Source organism: Poromitra crassiceps, assembly GCF_964638095.1.
Source record: "Poromitra crassiceps genome assembly, chromosome: 15".
NCBI classification, from domain to species: Eukaryota; Metazoa; Chordata; class Actinopteri; order Beryciformes; family Melamphaidae; genus Poromitra; species Poromitra crassiceps.
Genome location: NC_139634.1, coordinates 19,765,513 through 19,782,891, shown reverse-complemented (window position 1 = coordinate 19,782,891; position 17,379 = coordinate 19,765,513). Strand labels below are relative to the sequence as shown.

General features: G+C 45.6%; 1 protein-coding gene across 1 annotated transcript; it reads right to left on the bottom strand.

Annotated features, from left to right (window-relative positions):
• Nucleotides 1-11,931: 11,931 nt before the first annotated feature.
• On the bottom strand, nucleotides 11,932-17,225 carry LOC310790108 (seipin-like; the record flags this gene model as incomplete). The annotated part of the gene is made up of 9 exons (XM_083651801.1): nucleotides 11,932-12,212; nucleotides 12,833-12,914; nucleotides 13,248-13,377; nucleotides 14,663-14,760; nucleotides 14,834-14,968; nucleotides 15,916-15,951; nucleotides 16,113-16,256; nucleotides 16,748-16,826; nucleotides 16,957-17,225. 9 exons carry the CDS (start codon nucleotides 17,223-17,225, stop codon nucleotides 12,097-12,099), a joined length of 1,089 nt encoding a protein of 362 aa, XP_083507927.1. The 3' UTR covers nucleotides 11,932-12,096.
• Between the last annotated feature and the right edge of the window lie 154 nt (nucleotides 17,226-17,379).

Sequence of the window (17,379 nt, the reverse complement as noted above, 5' to 3'; positions counted from 1 at the left end):
TACCAGCTTATCCTTCTCTGCATATTGGCATTCATTCCACCAAATAAAGATGTTATCCTGGTTTACAGCAGTTTACCGCCACACATGGCCTAACTACTTTACTTGACTCTTCATCCAATGGCCCAAAACATGAGAAACATGTGACCAGCTCTGGCTAAGGAATGGCCGACCTCATGTGACCTAAACGTTACCTTCGTTCAAGATGCGCGTGTACACGGCCAGGTTGTGGTACTGATTTCCGAACCTTGTCCCAAAAGGCATGGTCCACTCCTCCTCGTCTTAACGAAAACAAGAAGCACTTATCGGTCAGCTGAAAGTAACCCACGCTAACAGCACGGTAACGTTAGCTGTACTTTTTTGACAGCTTCTGTACCTAGCGTTTGCGTTGCCTTTGCCAAGGCAAGGGCAGGCAGTGTGGTCAGTCTAGAAGTGACACAACCACGCTCTGTGGACACAACTGGAACTGACCCCTCCACTCCAGTCCACCCCCCAGCACTGGCAGCAACATGGCGCCACCTGCGGGACAGTTTGAGACACGGTGCACTAACAAGGTCCTGAGATAATGGAGCTGAATCTTCTTCTTACTTAAAATTGGCTAAGTGGGTGGTGTGTCTGTGTGTCATCAGTGATATTACTTGAGCAATAGTGATGTCACTCAAGCAATTGTGATGTCATCAGTGATGTCACTCGAGCAACTGTGATGTCATCATCAATTGTCTTTTTAGTTAAAATTGGCTAAGTGGGCTCTGTGGTGGTGGTGTCTGTCTGTGGCGGTGTGAGTCTCCAGTCTCCACCCTAGTCTGATAAACTTCTCTCATTTAGTCTTAATAAAATACACTGACTAAAGCACCTATGATGAGGTGCTGTATAAATGTGATTATTTTGGGTAATATCTGTCCAGCTGTTTTGTGGCAGTTTTTTTTTTTACATCTGTAATATCCTCTACTTAATAAAGACAGATTGACTAGCCTGCAGTCTGTCTCATGCCTTCTGGTTCTGCACTTCACTGACGGGACTCTGGGCCAAAATATTTGACTGACCTACTCTAAGGCCTACAAAATAACCCTTCAGCCAGAGACAGAACTCGCCATCGTCGGCTGCTCGGAGACCTCTCAGAACTTCACTTCAGAGACTCAGATCCCTGAGAACCAACTCACTTAATAAGTTTCTAACTATTTGGGACCCGTTTCCAGCCTACCTCGATGAGGTTGGGGGCGGCGGGTGACTTTCCCAGCTGATTCCTCATGGACCCTTTGCGTGCGAGCACATAAGCAGCCTATGTGGCTGGTAGCACCACATTGTGATAATTGTCGATATTATATGTATGCTTTTCTCTTTCTTCCCCCCTGTTCTGTGTCTGCTGAGCCTGTTCGTTTGTTTGTTCTGTTTGTGTGTTGTTTTCCGGGTAAAATTGGAAGAAAAAAATATATTTTTGACTATCCTAATTGATGGCAACCATCACAGGTAGAAATAAGAACATCAGGCTATTCAAATTCCTAAACAGATTGTGTGTGTGTGTGTGTGTGTGTGTGTGTGTGTGTGTGTGTGTGTGTGTGTGTGTGTGTGTGTGTGTGTGTGTGTGTGTGTGTGTGTGTGTGTGTGTGTGTGCGTGCGTGCGTGCATGCGTGCGTGTGTGATTCAAATTTAATTTCCTCAACGTCTGTAAGCAAATGAGCCAAGCTGAATTTCTAACAATAGAGACTCTGTGTGGAGCAACACAAATAAAACTCAGTAGCATTGCCAACAAGTCAGTGTTAACAGGCATATTTGTCAAAAGATCACGTTTGATTTGTGGTGCTTTATGAGTGATGAGAATGTTTAGACATTGGATAATTTTTTTTATAAAAGTTGCCGTCACATCTTATGTGAGAGACAACACTGTCTCCTCCACAGTCATATACTGTACATGCCAGATGTACGTAAGCACAACCACCAGAGGACGCATTACCCCATACACACACTCCCTTTCTCTTTCCTCAACCAGTGAACACAAATGTCTACATAATCAGATCTCCAGTCCTTCCACACAGTCTCTTCCAGTGAAGGCTGAAGGTGAGCCTGAATGTGAGCATTTTTTAAAGAGTGTCTCAACCACAATCCTGTAACACACCCACAGACAGACATGAGCAATCAGTCCCACATTCAGTTAACCCTGAGTGTTCTCATGCAGAGCTCTGCTCTCGTCTCCAGGAGGCCATATTTAGTGACGGCCTGGCTCAGCACCCTGAGTGTTCTCCTGCAGAGCTCTCCTCTCATCTCCAGGAGGCTTTAGTGACAGCCTGGCTCAGCACCCTGAGTGTTCTCCTGCAGAGCTCTCCTCTCATCTCCAGGAGGCTTTAGTGACAGCCTGGCTCAGCACCCTGAGTGTTCTCCTGCAGAGCTCTCCTCTCATCTCCAGGAGGCTTTAGTGACAGCCTGGCTCAGCACCCTGAGTGTTCTCCTGCAGAGCTCTCCTCTCGTCTCCAGGAGGCCTTAGTGATGGCCTGGCTCAGCACCCTGAGTGTTCTCCTGCAGAGCTCTCCTCTCGTCTCCAGGAAGCCTTACTGATGGCCTGGCTCAGCGACGAGGTGAGGGAGGCCAGGCCGATGAGGTAGCCGTCCTCCCTGCTGCCCTCGTCCCATGGGACGTTGTGCCGGAGCTCGCCGGTGTCGGGAACGGGGGTTGTCTTCCCAAAGTCTATCATCCACACACTGGCTTTGCTACTGTGGTCGTGGACAAAGAGAAGTGAGCTGCCAATCACCTGGTCAGACAAGATAAACAAGAAATATTCATTTACATTCATTTACACAAACACAAGACTTTAGAAAGCTTTTTCGTGTCATCAAAGGACAAGGCAAAGTCCGAAGTCGCCAGAACCCAAGTCAAGTCTCAAGTCTTCTCTTCGTGCATCCAGTCAATGTTGACCCCACCTCTGCAGATTTGGGTCAACTTTAAATTTCGGTAATTTCCCAGGAATGCAAATCTAAACTGTGATCAATAAACTATCAGTTAATAGCCTGATATGGTCCGATTGGCCTGATTAATTATTTTCAGGTTCCGCTTGTTCGCGTCCTGCCAAAATTAAACAGAATGCAAGACTGTTGTCCAGATTCAAACCAACCTCATGGGTTCTGAAAAATGCAGAATCCTTCAGGGCGTCACTCAAGGCCTGGAGTCTGGAGTGATAGGCCTTCTGAGAGCAGAGTTGGAAAGATCGAGACACGGGGAAGAAAATGTGGTGGTTTAGCAGAGATTTAAAACGGGGTATAAGGTTAGATGAACTGGAACTTTGCAAAGAAACAGTAGGGAAAGGGGACGTGAAGGAGGAGATGGAATGTACAGTAACTTGTGTGACAGAGAGAACTGACCAGGATGGGTAGCTGACCGCTGGTGAAGAAGAGCAAGGCCTCTGTGGCTTGTGCCAAGGTCCGGATTTTTCGGAAGTCCCGCTGGACACTGCCATTCTCCATCTGACTCGCAGAGAAAGCCACAAACACAGGCGCTGACATGGCACATTTAAAAGATACAGAAACATAGAAACACTTCACAGTAAATAGATGAGTCATATGAGTTGTACAAAGACTTGACTGGCCTTGGCTTGGCCCAACAAGTTCATCTAGTCCTACCATGATGCCCTCGATCCGGAAGCCCAGCGTGGCTGTAGAGCTGGTCGTGTCCTTCCACTGGAGGTAGCGCCACTTCGTCACGCCTTTCTGCGCGTGTTCCTCCGCTGACGGAGCTGATGGGTCTACTTTCAGCATCTTCTGGTACATGTCGCTGCGCAGGCTGGGCTTGGTCCGCGCTTTGACCATTTCCTCCTCCTGGTACGTCCTGGGAAAGAAACGCTGTGCAGTACAGTGTGTCGAAAATCATACGACGACACAGCAAAATCAGCACTATGCCAGTGCTTATATACTGTATGTCTGCATAATTTAATACTGTTACAGGTAGTTTTGAACAGCTGCTCCATATCAGCTACAAACAACCTTCCAATTGTCAAATGGAAATAATCGCAACAACCAAAATCAGTGAACTTGCTGCGTACTTTAGTGCTGATTACAGCTACATTGGCATCATGACTGATTGAAGTGTTGATTTTTCAATGACTGGGATGGCAATGTAAAAGTGTTAAATTAATAACTCTGATGGGCGTGGGCTTACATAAACACTGACATAGTGTTGATTTTTACACTGAGTTAAATTAAGTCACAGTCTGTCAGTGAAACGCAGTCAAGACTGTGAAATGTACTGCTCATTTAGGAGCCGATAACCACAATAATTCCATGTCCTCTCTTCTACTCGAGTCATGTACCAAGATGGTTTGAAAATCAAACTAATTTGATATAATAGAGAAGCAAAAATATATATTAATACAAATGACAGAAGGCCTACTCCCCACCTGGGGAAAAAACATGAAGAAAATACTAAGAAGTGTAAACATTTAATCTCTCAATGGACAAAGGTAAACATTATAGCTATCTTAGTGATGACTTCTATCTTATATCTTAGTAATGCATTCCTTAGTCCCTAACCCCAACCTTAACCATCACAACTAATGCCTAACCCAAACCCAAACAAATTCTAACCTAAACCATAAAACCAAGTCTTAACCTTCAAACAGCCCTTTGAAGGTGTGTGAGAAACTGAGGACCGGCCAAAATGTCCTCACTTTCCTAAAACGTCATCACTTTCCAGGTAAAAAGTGAAAACTCAAATTGGTCCTCCTCACTACAAGAACACTTTCACCCACTCAACCATCACCATCCACATCTGTAAACTGGCAGTGTCCAGTGAGCCCACCTACCTGATGCCCATCTTGCAGTCCATGATGACAGGAGTCTTCAGGCCGCTCAGCAGGTCGTCCAGGCGGATGTAGCTGTGCTCCCCCCTGCTGATCAAGCCGTGGTACTGCGGGACAAAGGGCTTCAGTGGGTCTCTCATGAGCCAGTCCAGGCACCTGGCCTCCACCGCGCTGTACAGTTTCAGCACCTCCCCTCCCTCGCTCAGCTGGAAGTTACCTGATTACAGCAGCCAATGATGAAGGCTTTATGTGTGTTTAGTACAGCAGGGATGCACAGAATGGGATCATCTGAGCTTCTCTCAGAATCAGAATAACTTGATTGATCCCTGAGGGGAAATTGAGCCATGCTACAGGTTGATCTTGCGAGAATCCAGCTGGCTTGCAAGGTTAGTTGCTCACACTCAAAAATATAAAGATAGAGACATTATAAGAAACATAATAAACCATGAAAACAATAAAATAGAAGTTACGTAGTGATACCGCATATTAAATATATTCAAATAAGACTGACTGACTGACTCAAGGAATCTTACTTTAATTTATTCTGTATCATGTAGCCTATATCATCATCATCATCATCAGCTTGTTGTGTCTCTTGTTGTTTTTGCACTCAAATGCCCTGTTATATTTGTACTATGTTGTAAACGGAGTTCACAGCACAAGAATTTCACACGTGATACTTGTACCATGGAGTGACAATAAAAATCTTGAATCTTGAATCATCATATAAAATTGAGTAAGTGGGCTCTGTCCGTCCGTCTTTCTGTCTGCCTGCGATAGGCATGGGTCGATTTCCGGTTTTACCGGTTCGGTTCGGTGTACGAGCCCAAACCGGTTTGATCACGTGCGAACCGAAAAAACCTATTTTTTTTTATTTTTTTTTTGCCAGTCCATTGTTCGTATTAGCCTCTTCTCAAGTTGCACTAGTATGCAAAAGTCTTATTTTGTTTATTATGTTGATGTTTGAAGAAAAGTTAAGCTGAATAGTTATGAGAAATAAATACAGGGTGTGTTTGTTACACAGGTGTCCTGCTTCTTTTTATTCAATATCATTGCTGGTTGACAATACCAGCTTAGAGGTGTATTATCGATATCAGGTGGACTGAAGTTGCACTACAGACAGTTATGGGCCACACTCGGGAGCCCTGCTTAATTTTTTTTTTTTTTTTTTTTTTATTACAAAGAAAATCGGTATACCGGTTCGATCCGGTTTAGACGGCAATATCGAACCGGTTTTAAAATTTTCAAACCAACCCAGCCCTAGCCTGCGATTTTGGTCCACATTGTGAGATTTGTGATGATTTTGGTCACTAATGATGTCACTAATGATGTCACAATGTCTATGACATCATCAGTGATGTCACTCGAGCACTCGTGGTTCTCCCCATACAGGATCGGGGATTCCACCACCGCAGTAAACGCACATCTGAACAGACGTCTATGTACCTGCTCTAGAATCCCCAATCTTGTAGTGTAGAGGTACATAATATTATATTACCGTATATAGCCTACAGCAGAAACACAGATACATATTAGAACTGCAACGATTAACCAATGTCAATCGACAGAAAATGAATCACCAACTATTTTTTATAAATCGATTAATTTGTTTGTAAGTGAGTAATTTTTAAGAAAACGAAAATATAAAAATTCTCTTGTTCCAGCTTCTTGTGTCTTCTATGACAGTAAACGGATTATCTTTTCATTGTGGACTGAGGATGTCATCTTGGGCTTTGGGGAAAAAGTGATTGATCGATTTTTCCCGAAAGCCCAAGATGACAAATGTCAAATGTCTTTGTTTTCTTTTTAGTTTTAGAGACAAAACGACTAATCAATTAGTTGAGAAATAGTCGTCTGAATAATCGATAATAGTCATTAGTTGCAGCCTCAAGTTTGAACCTCAATTGAAGTTAATGGTCTTCTGTGGGACGACAAGACAAACTACAATTTTTTAAATGCGATTATAAGCCATTTCAAAATCCCATGATACGTGGTCAAGCTAGAGCAAAGACGGGTGTTCTTCATTCCTGAAAAGCTAGCATATGGAAGATACAAGGTTTTCAAGTGAAAGCACTTATATTTTATGTATTTTTTATGTGTGGGGTTTTGTGTGTGTGTGTGTGTGTGTGTGTGTGTGTGTGTGTGTGTGTGTGTGTGTGTGTGTGTGTGTGTGTGTGTGTGTGTGTGTGTGTGTGTGTGTGTGTGTGTGTGTGTGTTTGGATGTGACACACATGCCTTGATGTCCGGCGAGCTGGACCCAGGAACTCTGGCGCCGCAGAGACCAGTGCATCATGGTCAGGAGGGTTTTCAAGGAGTGGCACTGAGGCACAGAAGAAGAACAGCTTGGTTGCATTGGACAGGAGACCCCCCCCCCCCCAGTGGTTCAGGAGTCCACCACTGCATTTCATCTTCAAATATGTTATTCATATCTCCTACAAGTTTGTTGTTTACAAATGTTTCTGAGACTGTTAATCCCTATAACCCATGGGAATAATTAGTAATATGTCTTAAATTGTGAGATATTTTAGTGTAACTGCTACTAGTTATACTGTTTGTGGTTGTATACTGATGAGACAGAGCCAGTTTGATCTTACATCAGGCCTGCTGATGGAAGTTGATCTTACATCATGAGGCCTGCTGATGCTGATGGGTGCATTTTAAAAGCACATTTTACACAGTAAGGGTTTCCAAAATGACTTCTGCCTTAAATCTTTCAATAGATATTTACTTTGCACCAATGCTTTGCACCCTATGGTGCGCTATTTTGGTAGCAAAGGACTTCAAAAAACAACTCAATAAGTCATCATGTATACACCAGTGGTTCCCAAACTGTATTCCTGATTGGTACTGTCCTTCTGAGGCTGACATTCTAAGGCAGAGTGAAGTTTCTGCTATGATATAAAACTACTAAGGCATCCATTGGTACCAACCATGTCATGCTAGCTTGTCGGGGAATGTTGCTGGGTAAATGTTCTATTATCATAAAAGGGGTACCTGACAGAAAAGTTTGGGAACCACTACTGATAGATCATTTCAAGCAGATGTTGATGGTACTTAAGACTACCGCTCACTGGGTGACAATGCAAAGTGTGCACTGTTGTCCACTGAGAAAAATAAATACCACTCTCCCCCCCCCCCCCCCCCCCCACACACACACACACACACACACTCCCACACACACCTCTTCCCACTCGTTTCTGTAGCTGGGCCACGTATGCAAACGGCATTCAAATATGACCATGTCAAAGTCCTCTTTCAAGCCCATGCAAATAGGCAGGGCCGCGGGAGTAAAGAACAGTTGAGAAAATACATTTTAAAGCCTCTTTTGTGGAAAAGCAAAACAAGCACATGCACAGGTGTGATGCACACCTGCACAGGTGTGTGGCACTTACCGCTCAGGTCAGGTTACTCAATGGCAATGCTGAAAATAGGATTCTGAACTGTGATAGGCATCCATCCATTCTCTGTTTACCTCGGAGCCAGCCGCTCTCACCTTTCTGAACGTCTTCCTCTTGGAGCTGGTGTCCTCTCCCTCGACCTCGTCGCTCTCTGCCGAGGAGAGGTTGATGGAGGAGGAGGAGGAGGTGGAGGAGTGCAGCAGCTTGGAGAGGATGGGGTGCGGCGTGGACCACTGGCTGCTCGAGCCCCTTCTCTCTCTCCCGGGTGGCCCCTCTCTGCTCCCCGTCCCTTTCTTCCTGTCCCCCTCCCTCTCCCTCTCCAAACTGTTGGATCTCTTCCTCTCCTCGTCCTCTGCCCCCTCACCCCCAGAGTTCACGCTTTCTCTCCCCACCTGCTGCTTCCCCTCGCCCCCTTCCCCCTCTCTGACGACCCACTCTCGCTCTCCTCCGGCCTCCTCCGTCCGTCTTTTCCCACTCCACCTTTCTCTCCTCTCCCATCCCTCAGCGCCGTGGCTGCCCCCTAACCTCCTCTCCCTCCTCCTCCCTCTCCACTTCGCCTTCCGCTCTCGCGCACTCATCTCCATGTCTTCCCTCCTTCCGGTGCCTGATCTGCCCTGAACGAGTTGAACTTCTTCACTTTTCACCTCTTCAGATCTGAGGCCCTTGTCCGGTGAAGGCTGCGTCTCGTTCTCCCGTTCGCTCTCTCTCTCCTCTCCCAGTCCGCCAATGCGCTGGCTGTAAGGCGGGAAGCTTGTTGTGGAGCGGAGCTTAGGCCTTGCTCTGGCCCTGCGGCAGCCACCGGAAGGCCCTTCGCAGAGTGTCAGATCCGATAGTCCCACAGAGACGTCATGACTCTCTTTCACTATCTCATTCTCCTCCATCTCTTCTCCATCCATGTATTGATATTTCACAGCATCCATCTTCTTTGTCTGGCCTGGTTCATCTACTTCATGCTTCTCCACTCAAACATGAGCCTCTTCAGGAATGGTTCAATCACCAGGGAAGAAGAAAACAGGGAGATGCATTACAAAAAGTAGAACGTTTTGGATGGCTTTCAGGGAAATACATTGACAGACCACTAGAAAGAATTAGCCAGCCATGATCCAGGCCTGTCAAGCAGCACTGCCTCCCATTTCCTCTCTCTCTGCTCAAGCCCGTTTCTGTTTAGGGCTGCGTGTACCTGAGCTGACTCTGACCCTGCACATGGGAGGCATGGTGTACCTGAGCTGACTCTGACCCTGCACATGGGAGGCATGGTGTACCTGAGCTGACTCTGCACCTGCACATGGGAGGCATGGCGTACCTGAGCTGACTCTGACCCTGCACATGGGAGGCATGGTGTACCTGAGCTGACTCTGACCCTGCACATGGGAGGCATGGTGTACCTGAGCTGACTCTGACCCTGCACATGGGAGGCATGGCGTACCTGAGCTGACTCTGCACCTGCACATGGGAGGCATGGTGTACCTGAGCTGACTCTGACCCTGCACATGGGAGGCATGGTGTACCTGAGCTGACTCTGACCCTGCACATGGGAGGCATGGTGTACCTGAGCTGACTCTGACCCTGCACATGGGAGGCATGGTGTACCTGAGCTGACTCTGCACCTGCACATGGGAGGCATGGCGTACCTGAGCTGACTCTGCACCTGCACATGGGAGGCATGGTGTACCTGAGCTGACTCTGACCCTGCACATGGGAGGCATGGTGTACCTGAGCTGACTCTGACCCTGCACATGGGAGGCATGGTGTACCTGAGCTGACTCTGACCCTGCACATGGGATGCATGGTGTACCTGAGCTGACTCTGTACCTGCACATGGGAGGCATGGTGTACCTGAGCTGACTCTGACCCTGCACATGGGAGGCATGGTGTACCTGAGCTGACTCTGTACCTGCACATGGGAGGCATGGTGTACCTGAGCTGACTCTGCACCTGCACATGGGAGGCATGGCGTACCTGAGCTGACTCTGCACCTGCACATGGGAGGCATGGTGTACCTGAGCTGACTCTGCACCTGCACATGGGAGGCATGGTGTACCTGAGCTGACATGGGAGGCATGGTGTACCTGAGCTGACTCTGACCCTGCACATGGGAGGCATGGCTGGAGCCTGAAGCTGTGAGCTGGGCCAATTGTATGATCGTTGCCTAGTACTGCTGGTTAGCCCACATTTGCCTTCAGTCCATAGACCTAGAGTTATTGAGTATTATTACTCTTCAAGCCAAATATATTGTTACACTTGAAGCCAAGTATCTGGTGACTCTTACAGCCGAGTAGCTGCTACTAGCTCTACTCCTAGCATTGTGCTAGCATCTTCAAGCCAAGTCTCTGCTAAGCTAGCTCCAGCCTCTGCTGTTTAGCTTTGCTGTCCTGACCATCATCTGCCACCGATATCCTGAGCCATCTCCCTCGGCTACTACAACAACCATCACACACCAAGCCTGGCCTGGTCCAGTGGTCCACGCCTGCCCCTCTGCTGCCTCTGCCCTGTATCCACTGCCCGCCTGCACATCCAGCCATTGGGCCTCTGTAAAACACTCTAATTCACTGACAACCAGTAACCACCCTTGAACTGTGTCTGCCTGTCTCAGCGTCTGCTTTTGTGGGGTTTTGCCAGGTCCAGGTCATAGTTCATGTCACAGACTCACAGCCTAGTATGTCTATTACAAATGGACATATCAGGCAGCAAAAGTCTGCTTCCGGCATAGTTTTAGAACAGAACTAGAACTACAGAAATCTCCAAGTTATCCAAAGTGCCTTACCTCTGTCTTCACCCGTTGCTTTTGCCTGATGAGAAACTGCTGTGAACCTGCGACAGTCAGTCAATACATTGCATTCCTCTGCTCGCTCGCTCTCTCTCTCTCTCTCTCTCTCTCTCTCTTTGTATTCCTGTGTTATCCCCATCCCTGTCATATTTTGCATGCAGTGACGGCACCAAGTTTCCAAAGCCTTCATCCATGGCCAGCTGCTGGAATCTTGCCAGCAGCACAACAGGTTCACAAGATATCCAGGAATGACACTCCCTGCCTGCATCACCTGGAGGAGGGTGCTCCTCCCACCAAGGATCAATGTACAATTCCTGAGTTAACTGGCAGCCCACAGTGGATTATCATCTGTCAGACCAGCACAGATACATTTGTGGCAAAAATGACTGAGAGGCTTAACAAGATAAAATAGGTCCATTTAACATTTTGATTACAAGAAAATGCATAAACAGATGAAATGACACGGGTAGGATGTGTATTGCAGTGGATTTTCAGCAATGTAATATACATTTTGCCTTTAAATCAAGTTCAATACAGTTCAATACTAAGACACATATTACTTGTTTGGCTTTACAAAACACGGAACTTTGGGTTGAACACAATTTCAGCAGCACAATATTCATAAAATATCTTCTTGCCTCCATGTAGCTATGGACATTACAGTTGAGACATCGAGGTAAACAACACAGGCAGAAAAAGAGGAAGTCCTGCAGAGTCTGGCTCCGCATTTTGGTCACAAGCGCTCTGTGCATCTATTTTTCCTAATTAAACACAGGTTTAACAAGTGCAATGTCATATAAAAAATCAATAACAACAATGCAACAATGTGAGATTAGTTAGGAGTAAATATGCCTGCTTTAACCTATGTGTGTGCGGTTATGATTAATAACTAATACCAAGAACTATTTGTATCTGTTATAGCTTATTGATTATGAAATTAAATCAATGGAACTTACATTTTATATAACAGCCATAAATGACGGATGAGGTTATTACCAGGTATGTTTTGTCGGTGCTCTCTGGGTGCTTTCTCACTCATTTTCACCCTTGTATCGCTCTGCAATGCTAAATCCGTAGATATCACTCTCAGGACGCATCTCCAAACTCCTTCATCATCAACAGCCTCAGGCTCGCTCCGACTCATTCACCTCTCAGTCCGACTGACTTCCTGTCTGTTCTGGCTCCAGTCCCGCCTGGCAACTCACATTTGTGGGTGTTATTTGAAGAGAATCCAGCAGCGGCGCAGCATTTGCCAAGGAGTTTGTCTCTGCAGGCAGACACACCAACACATTTACCAAGTCAGTATACAGCAGTAGGCTTACTCACACAGGAAGCAGGCTGCGGGGATAAGCTCTGCCATTGGCTCCGACCATTTCAGTCGGAGTGAGGGGAAATCCCTTTTCGCTCCCTGCGTGTGGCTCTCAAATGCCTCATCATCAACAACAACAACAACAACAACAACAACAACAACAACAACAACAACGCTAGCTAGCAACTTAGACGCTGAAAATGGCAAGCTTTGACGAAGATTTGGATTGTGCAATGAAGCAGGCCTGCTTGGTACTTTCGGCGGATGGTTGTAAAGATAACAGAGCCCTTTTCCCGCATAGCTGGAGAGGAAACTGGTCACCATAGAATAAGTTGTAGTGAAGTCAATGGTGAGTGGTTTTCTCTCCAGTTGTGCTGGCAACCTGTCTGTGTGTTATATGGATAGACTTCACCTGTTTTTCAACTGGTATGAGGGTGGGTACATGAGGTACAATTTTGGCGCGAACTGTTCCTTTTAATTTGAAGTGTGTGTGTGTGTGTGTGTGTGTGTGTGTGTGTGTGTGTGTGTGTGTGTGTCTGTGTGTGTGTGTGTGTGTGGGGGGGGGTGCACGTTTGTACCTGCAGCACCACCTCTATCATCCCTTTGCTGGCCTTGGTCCATGTTCGTCTCCCTTTTTGACGATAGCCCATCCATGTTGTACTGTAAACAAGAGAAGTAGACAAACACTGCTACATTTGGATTCCTCTGTAGGCAACATCTGATAACACCTGGGAGGAATTATCACATACACACACGTGCGCACATGTACACGGGTGCCCCCCCCCCCCCCCCCCCACACACACACACACACACACACACTACTACTATTACAACTACTTCAGAAGTTGTAGTTGTCACAGACTGTGCTCCATAGTTGATTGTTCTATTGCTGACAAAAAATGTGTTATTGTAAGTCGCTTTGGATAAAAGCGTCTGCCAAATGACGTAATGTAATGTAATGTACTACTAACCCATACAGGACATTCCTCTTACCTGCCTTGGTCTCCATTCCAGCCTCAGAAGCAGCTTCATGTAGCTGAGGACGGAGAGGACGGAGAGGAAGAGGACGTTACTGGACACACCCACCAGCGCCGACATGACAGGGAAGTTGAACAGCAAGTATCTGAAGGGAGAGAGAGACAGGCAGGCTGTTCAAGGGAAAATTCACCCTCAGATACTTACACTTACACTGGTCGGGTAATCCTGCCACGTGCTACGTCCTGCCGGTGAAGCTCCCCGCTATCAGGTGAAAAGAAGCGGCTGGCAACTCCGCATGTGTCAGAGGAAGCATGGTGCTAGTCTATATATACAGTATATATATATATATATATATATATATATATACTGTATATATATATATATATATATATATATATATATATATATATATATATATACTGTACACACACACACACACACACATACTCATACATACTCTTACATTGATCATCAATCTGTGCCGTTCAATGCATTCTAGGAGTCATTCTGTGATGTAATGTAGTATTTTGGTGTACCCTCTTGGCCTCAATGTGCCTCGTATACTTCTAATTCTTGGCCTTCATATTGAGACAGGCCGATTTGTGGGCACTGCTGAGGAGGATAGACTGTGCAGTCTGTGTGAACTTAAGGAAGTTGAAAACGAAACGCACTTTGTATTCTATTGTCCCTTCTATAATACTATCAGGCAGAGTTTTTTTTAATAAGGTAGACAAAGAAAATTAATTTGTGTGGTTGGAACACTCTGAAAAATTCATACGGCTCTTCCAATATGGAACTTTTGCATTTGCCACTTTCTTAGAAAAGGCTTGGTTGATGAGGAGGAATGAAATGTATAGATAAAATAAGAAAAAGAAAATGTATATATTTTGTGTAACTGTGTCATATAATCCCATGTGGGATGGGCCACAATGTGGCATGACACGCAAATAAAATAATTATCCATTCATTCATTCTAATTCAGTTAATTCAGGTTGTTATTTATTTGTGAATTTGTGATCTGTGCTGACAAGACAGGAGGCTTTTTAACAGTACCGTACAGGATCCCTATTTGCCTGTGGCCCCTTCAAGGTTTCCTACTAAGGCACTACTATTGGGAGACTTCCTTGTGTGCACTTAGGGTCAAGGCTGGGCTGTCGAATAGCTAGATTTTTGGGTCTTAAAATCTGCTCTGGTCTCCCTTGTGTTTTCTTTGTTTATTTTCTTATATACTGTGTAAGTCTGTTCAATTTTGTCTATTGATTGTGTTTGGTAAGAAACATAAACATAAGAAGAAGCTAGAAACATTCTCTGTAAAGGTCGTCGAGACATGCTTGTGAATTAGGGCTACATAAATAACCAAACTTGTCTTGACTTGTATTGGTTTTATGATTCAGTTCCATGATGTTTTCAGGGAGTGTGTAGGTTCTCACCTCAGGCCAGTGAAGTGGGCGTGAATGTAGAGCTGAGACGAGTAGATCTGCACCGTGTTGGACATGATCTCAATGATGGCCTCGACTGAGGGGGCATACTGTGTGCATGGAGAAAAGCTGGTTAGGACAAAACACACTTCAACATAACATACACAGACACACACAACTCACGGGGTCGTCTGTGTAGTCGGAGAAGAGCTCCACCTCCAGCAGCTGTTTCTGCTCGGCCACTCCGGTCAGGAACGCCGGGAGGAAGAACAGTGTTCCGATGGTCCTCAGCAGGCCGGAGCGATACCGCAGCATGGTCTGACCACATACACACGCACACACACACACACGCACACACGTGCGCACGCACACACATGCACAGCTTGAAAATAATTTTGTGACAAATGAGTGAGCAGAAGTGAGCAGAAAAAAGCAGAAAAAAAGATTGAAACTGCCATGGATGCTGAAGCTTCACCTTCTGTATAACTCAATTAATTGGAAATTCACACTACCAGTCAGAAGTTTGGACACCTGATTGAATGTTCTGTTTTTTATTCTTTTAAAGCCATTTTGTGCTTAAATGTTCGACATTTGTTTTTAGACAAATATAAATACTGAAGTTGATCCTATGTATGCATTTCTTTGCCTTTCCATCAAGGCAAAGGGTGGCTATCTTTAAATAATCTAAAATATAAGATAGTTTGGATATGTTTAACACTTTTTGGGTCACTACGTACTGTAATTCCATTTGTGTTACTTCATCGTTTTGATGTCTTTACTATTATTCTACAATGTAAAAAATATATATAAAAAGTAAAAATGAAGAAGTTGAGTGTCCAAACGTTTGACTGGCAGTGTATCTGTATTAGTCATTGATTTACATGGCAAAGTGATACAGGTGGCCAACCCATCGTCCCCGCTCAGCCGCCCAGTGAGATGACCTCCTGGGTATTAGAGCAGGCAGTGGAGCTCTACAGTGCATATAAGCAGCCTTTAATCTGTCTGTGAGCAGGTTACAGGTTATTTAATCTGTCTGTGAGCAGATTACAGGTGATTTAATCTGTCTGTGAGCAGATTACAGGTTATTTAATCTGTCTGTAAGGAGGTTGTGTGATTACAGGTTATTTAATCTGTCTGTGAGCAGGTTGTGTGATTACAGGTGATTTAATCTGTCTGTGAGCAGGTTGTGTGATCACAGGTGATTTAATCTGTCTGTGAGCAGGTTGTGTGATTACGGGTTAATGGTGCGGCAGCGCTGTACTCGCAAAGCGAGAGCTGGAGGCGGAGAGCAGCTGTCTTGCCTGAGAGACAGAGAGCAACAGTGACTCACTCACAGGAGGTGGCAGATGTTAGTGAATGAAGCATGATTTGAGTTGGGCTGCCTAGGAAGACTGCATGTCTGTGTGCACCTCAAAACAGATGTCAACGCAATGCGGCGATGGGGGAGGGGGGGTCAACTCACGATGCGGGCAGAGGAACCAACCTCTCTCCCTTGCCTGGAGTAACAGGTCATCCTGATCATGAACATCCCCTGATGCTGATTGGCCGGGGAATCAGGCATCTCCAGCTCCAGAGAGATCTGATAGGCCTGGCCGAACGTCAGCACCTGAAACGCAAATGGATGGATGGATGGATGGATGGATAGATGGATGGATGGAGTTGAAGTCGGAAGTTTACATAGCCTGGTTGAAGTCATTAAAACTCAGTTTTTAACCACTCCACAGATTTCATGTTAAACTATTTGAGTCAATTGGAAGTGTACCTGTGGGGTGTTAGGGTTAGCGTTCAGGGTTAAGGTTTGACTCAAATTATGTCAATTAGCCTATCAGAAGCTTCCAGGTATGAATTGTGTGTGAATGTGCACAGGGCGCTCCTGAAAAAGAGAGCATTGCTCAAAGTGAGACTCCCCCTGAATAAATAAAAGGTAAAAAAGAGAAGAAGTCCTAACCGACTTGCCAAACTACAGTTTGGTAACATGAAATCTGTGAAGTGGTTAAAAAAGTTTAAAATGTTTTAATTACTTCAACCTTTTTTTACCCGATGACCAGATGCCAAACTTTTGGTCCCAGACTAACTTCAACTGTAGATAGATACCTGGTTCTTGTTGTTCCTGACCAGAGAGATGTTCGCCATCGGATAAGAGCACAGAAAGGAGGTTGAGGACTCACAGTCTGTCCTAAAGACAAAACACAATCTGCACTGAGGACCAAGAGTCTGTGTGTGTAAGAAAGAGAGAGAGAGAGAGAGAGAGAGAGAGAGAGAGCGAGAGAGAGAGAGAGAGAGAGAGATAGAGATCATGTACACACCTGTAGTAATAGTGCACAGGTGTGGAGTATGCCGCCTTGGGCATGTAGGAGTAGTAGAAGCTCCCGTACAGGAAGGCGGCCGTCCAGAGGAGCAGGAAGACAGTGCAGAACACTGTGAAGCCCTGCAACAGCCTCTGACGTGTGTGCAATATCGTCATGGCGACGGTGTCCTTGAACCTCACCAGCATCCGGCCAATCGGGATGACCCATTGGAGCAGTGACTCTTCATCAGCTAGGTGGTGCACCGGCTTCTCACTTCCTTGATCCATAAAGTCTAAACAGCCCATAATAATCAGTAATCAGTGACATTCACGGTTATTGAAGAATCGTGAAACCAAGGCATTAGTGTAAATATCTAAATGAATGTAAGTAATGCATGTATTCACTAGGAGGGGGGAGCATACAATAAACATACATAAATAA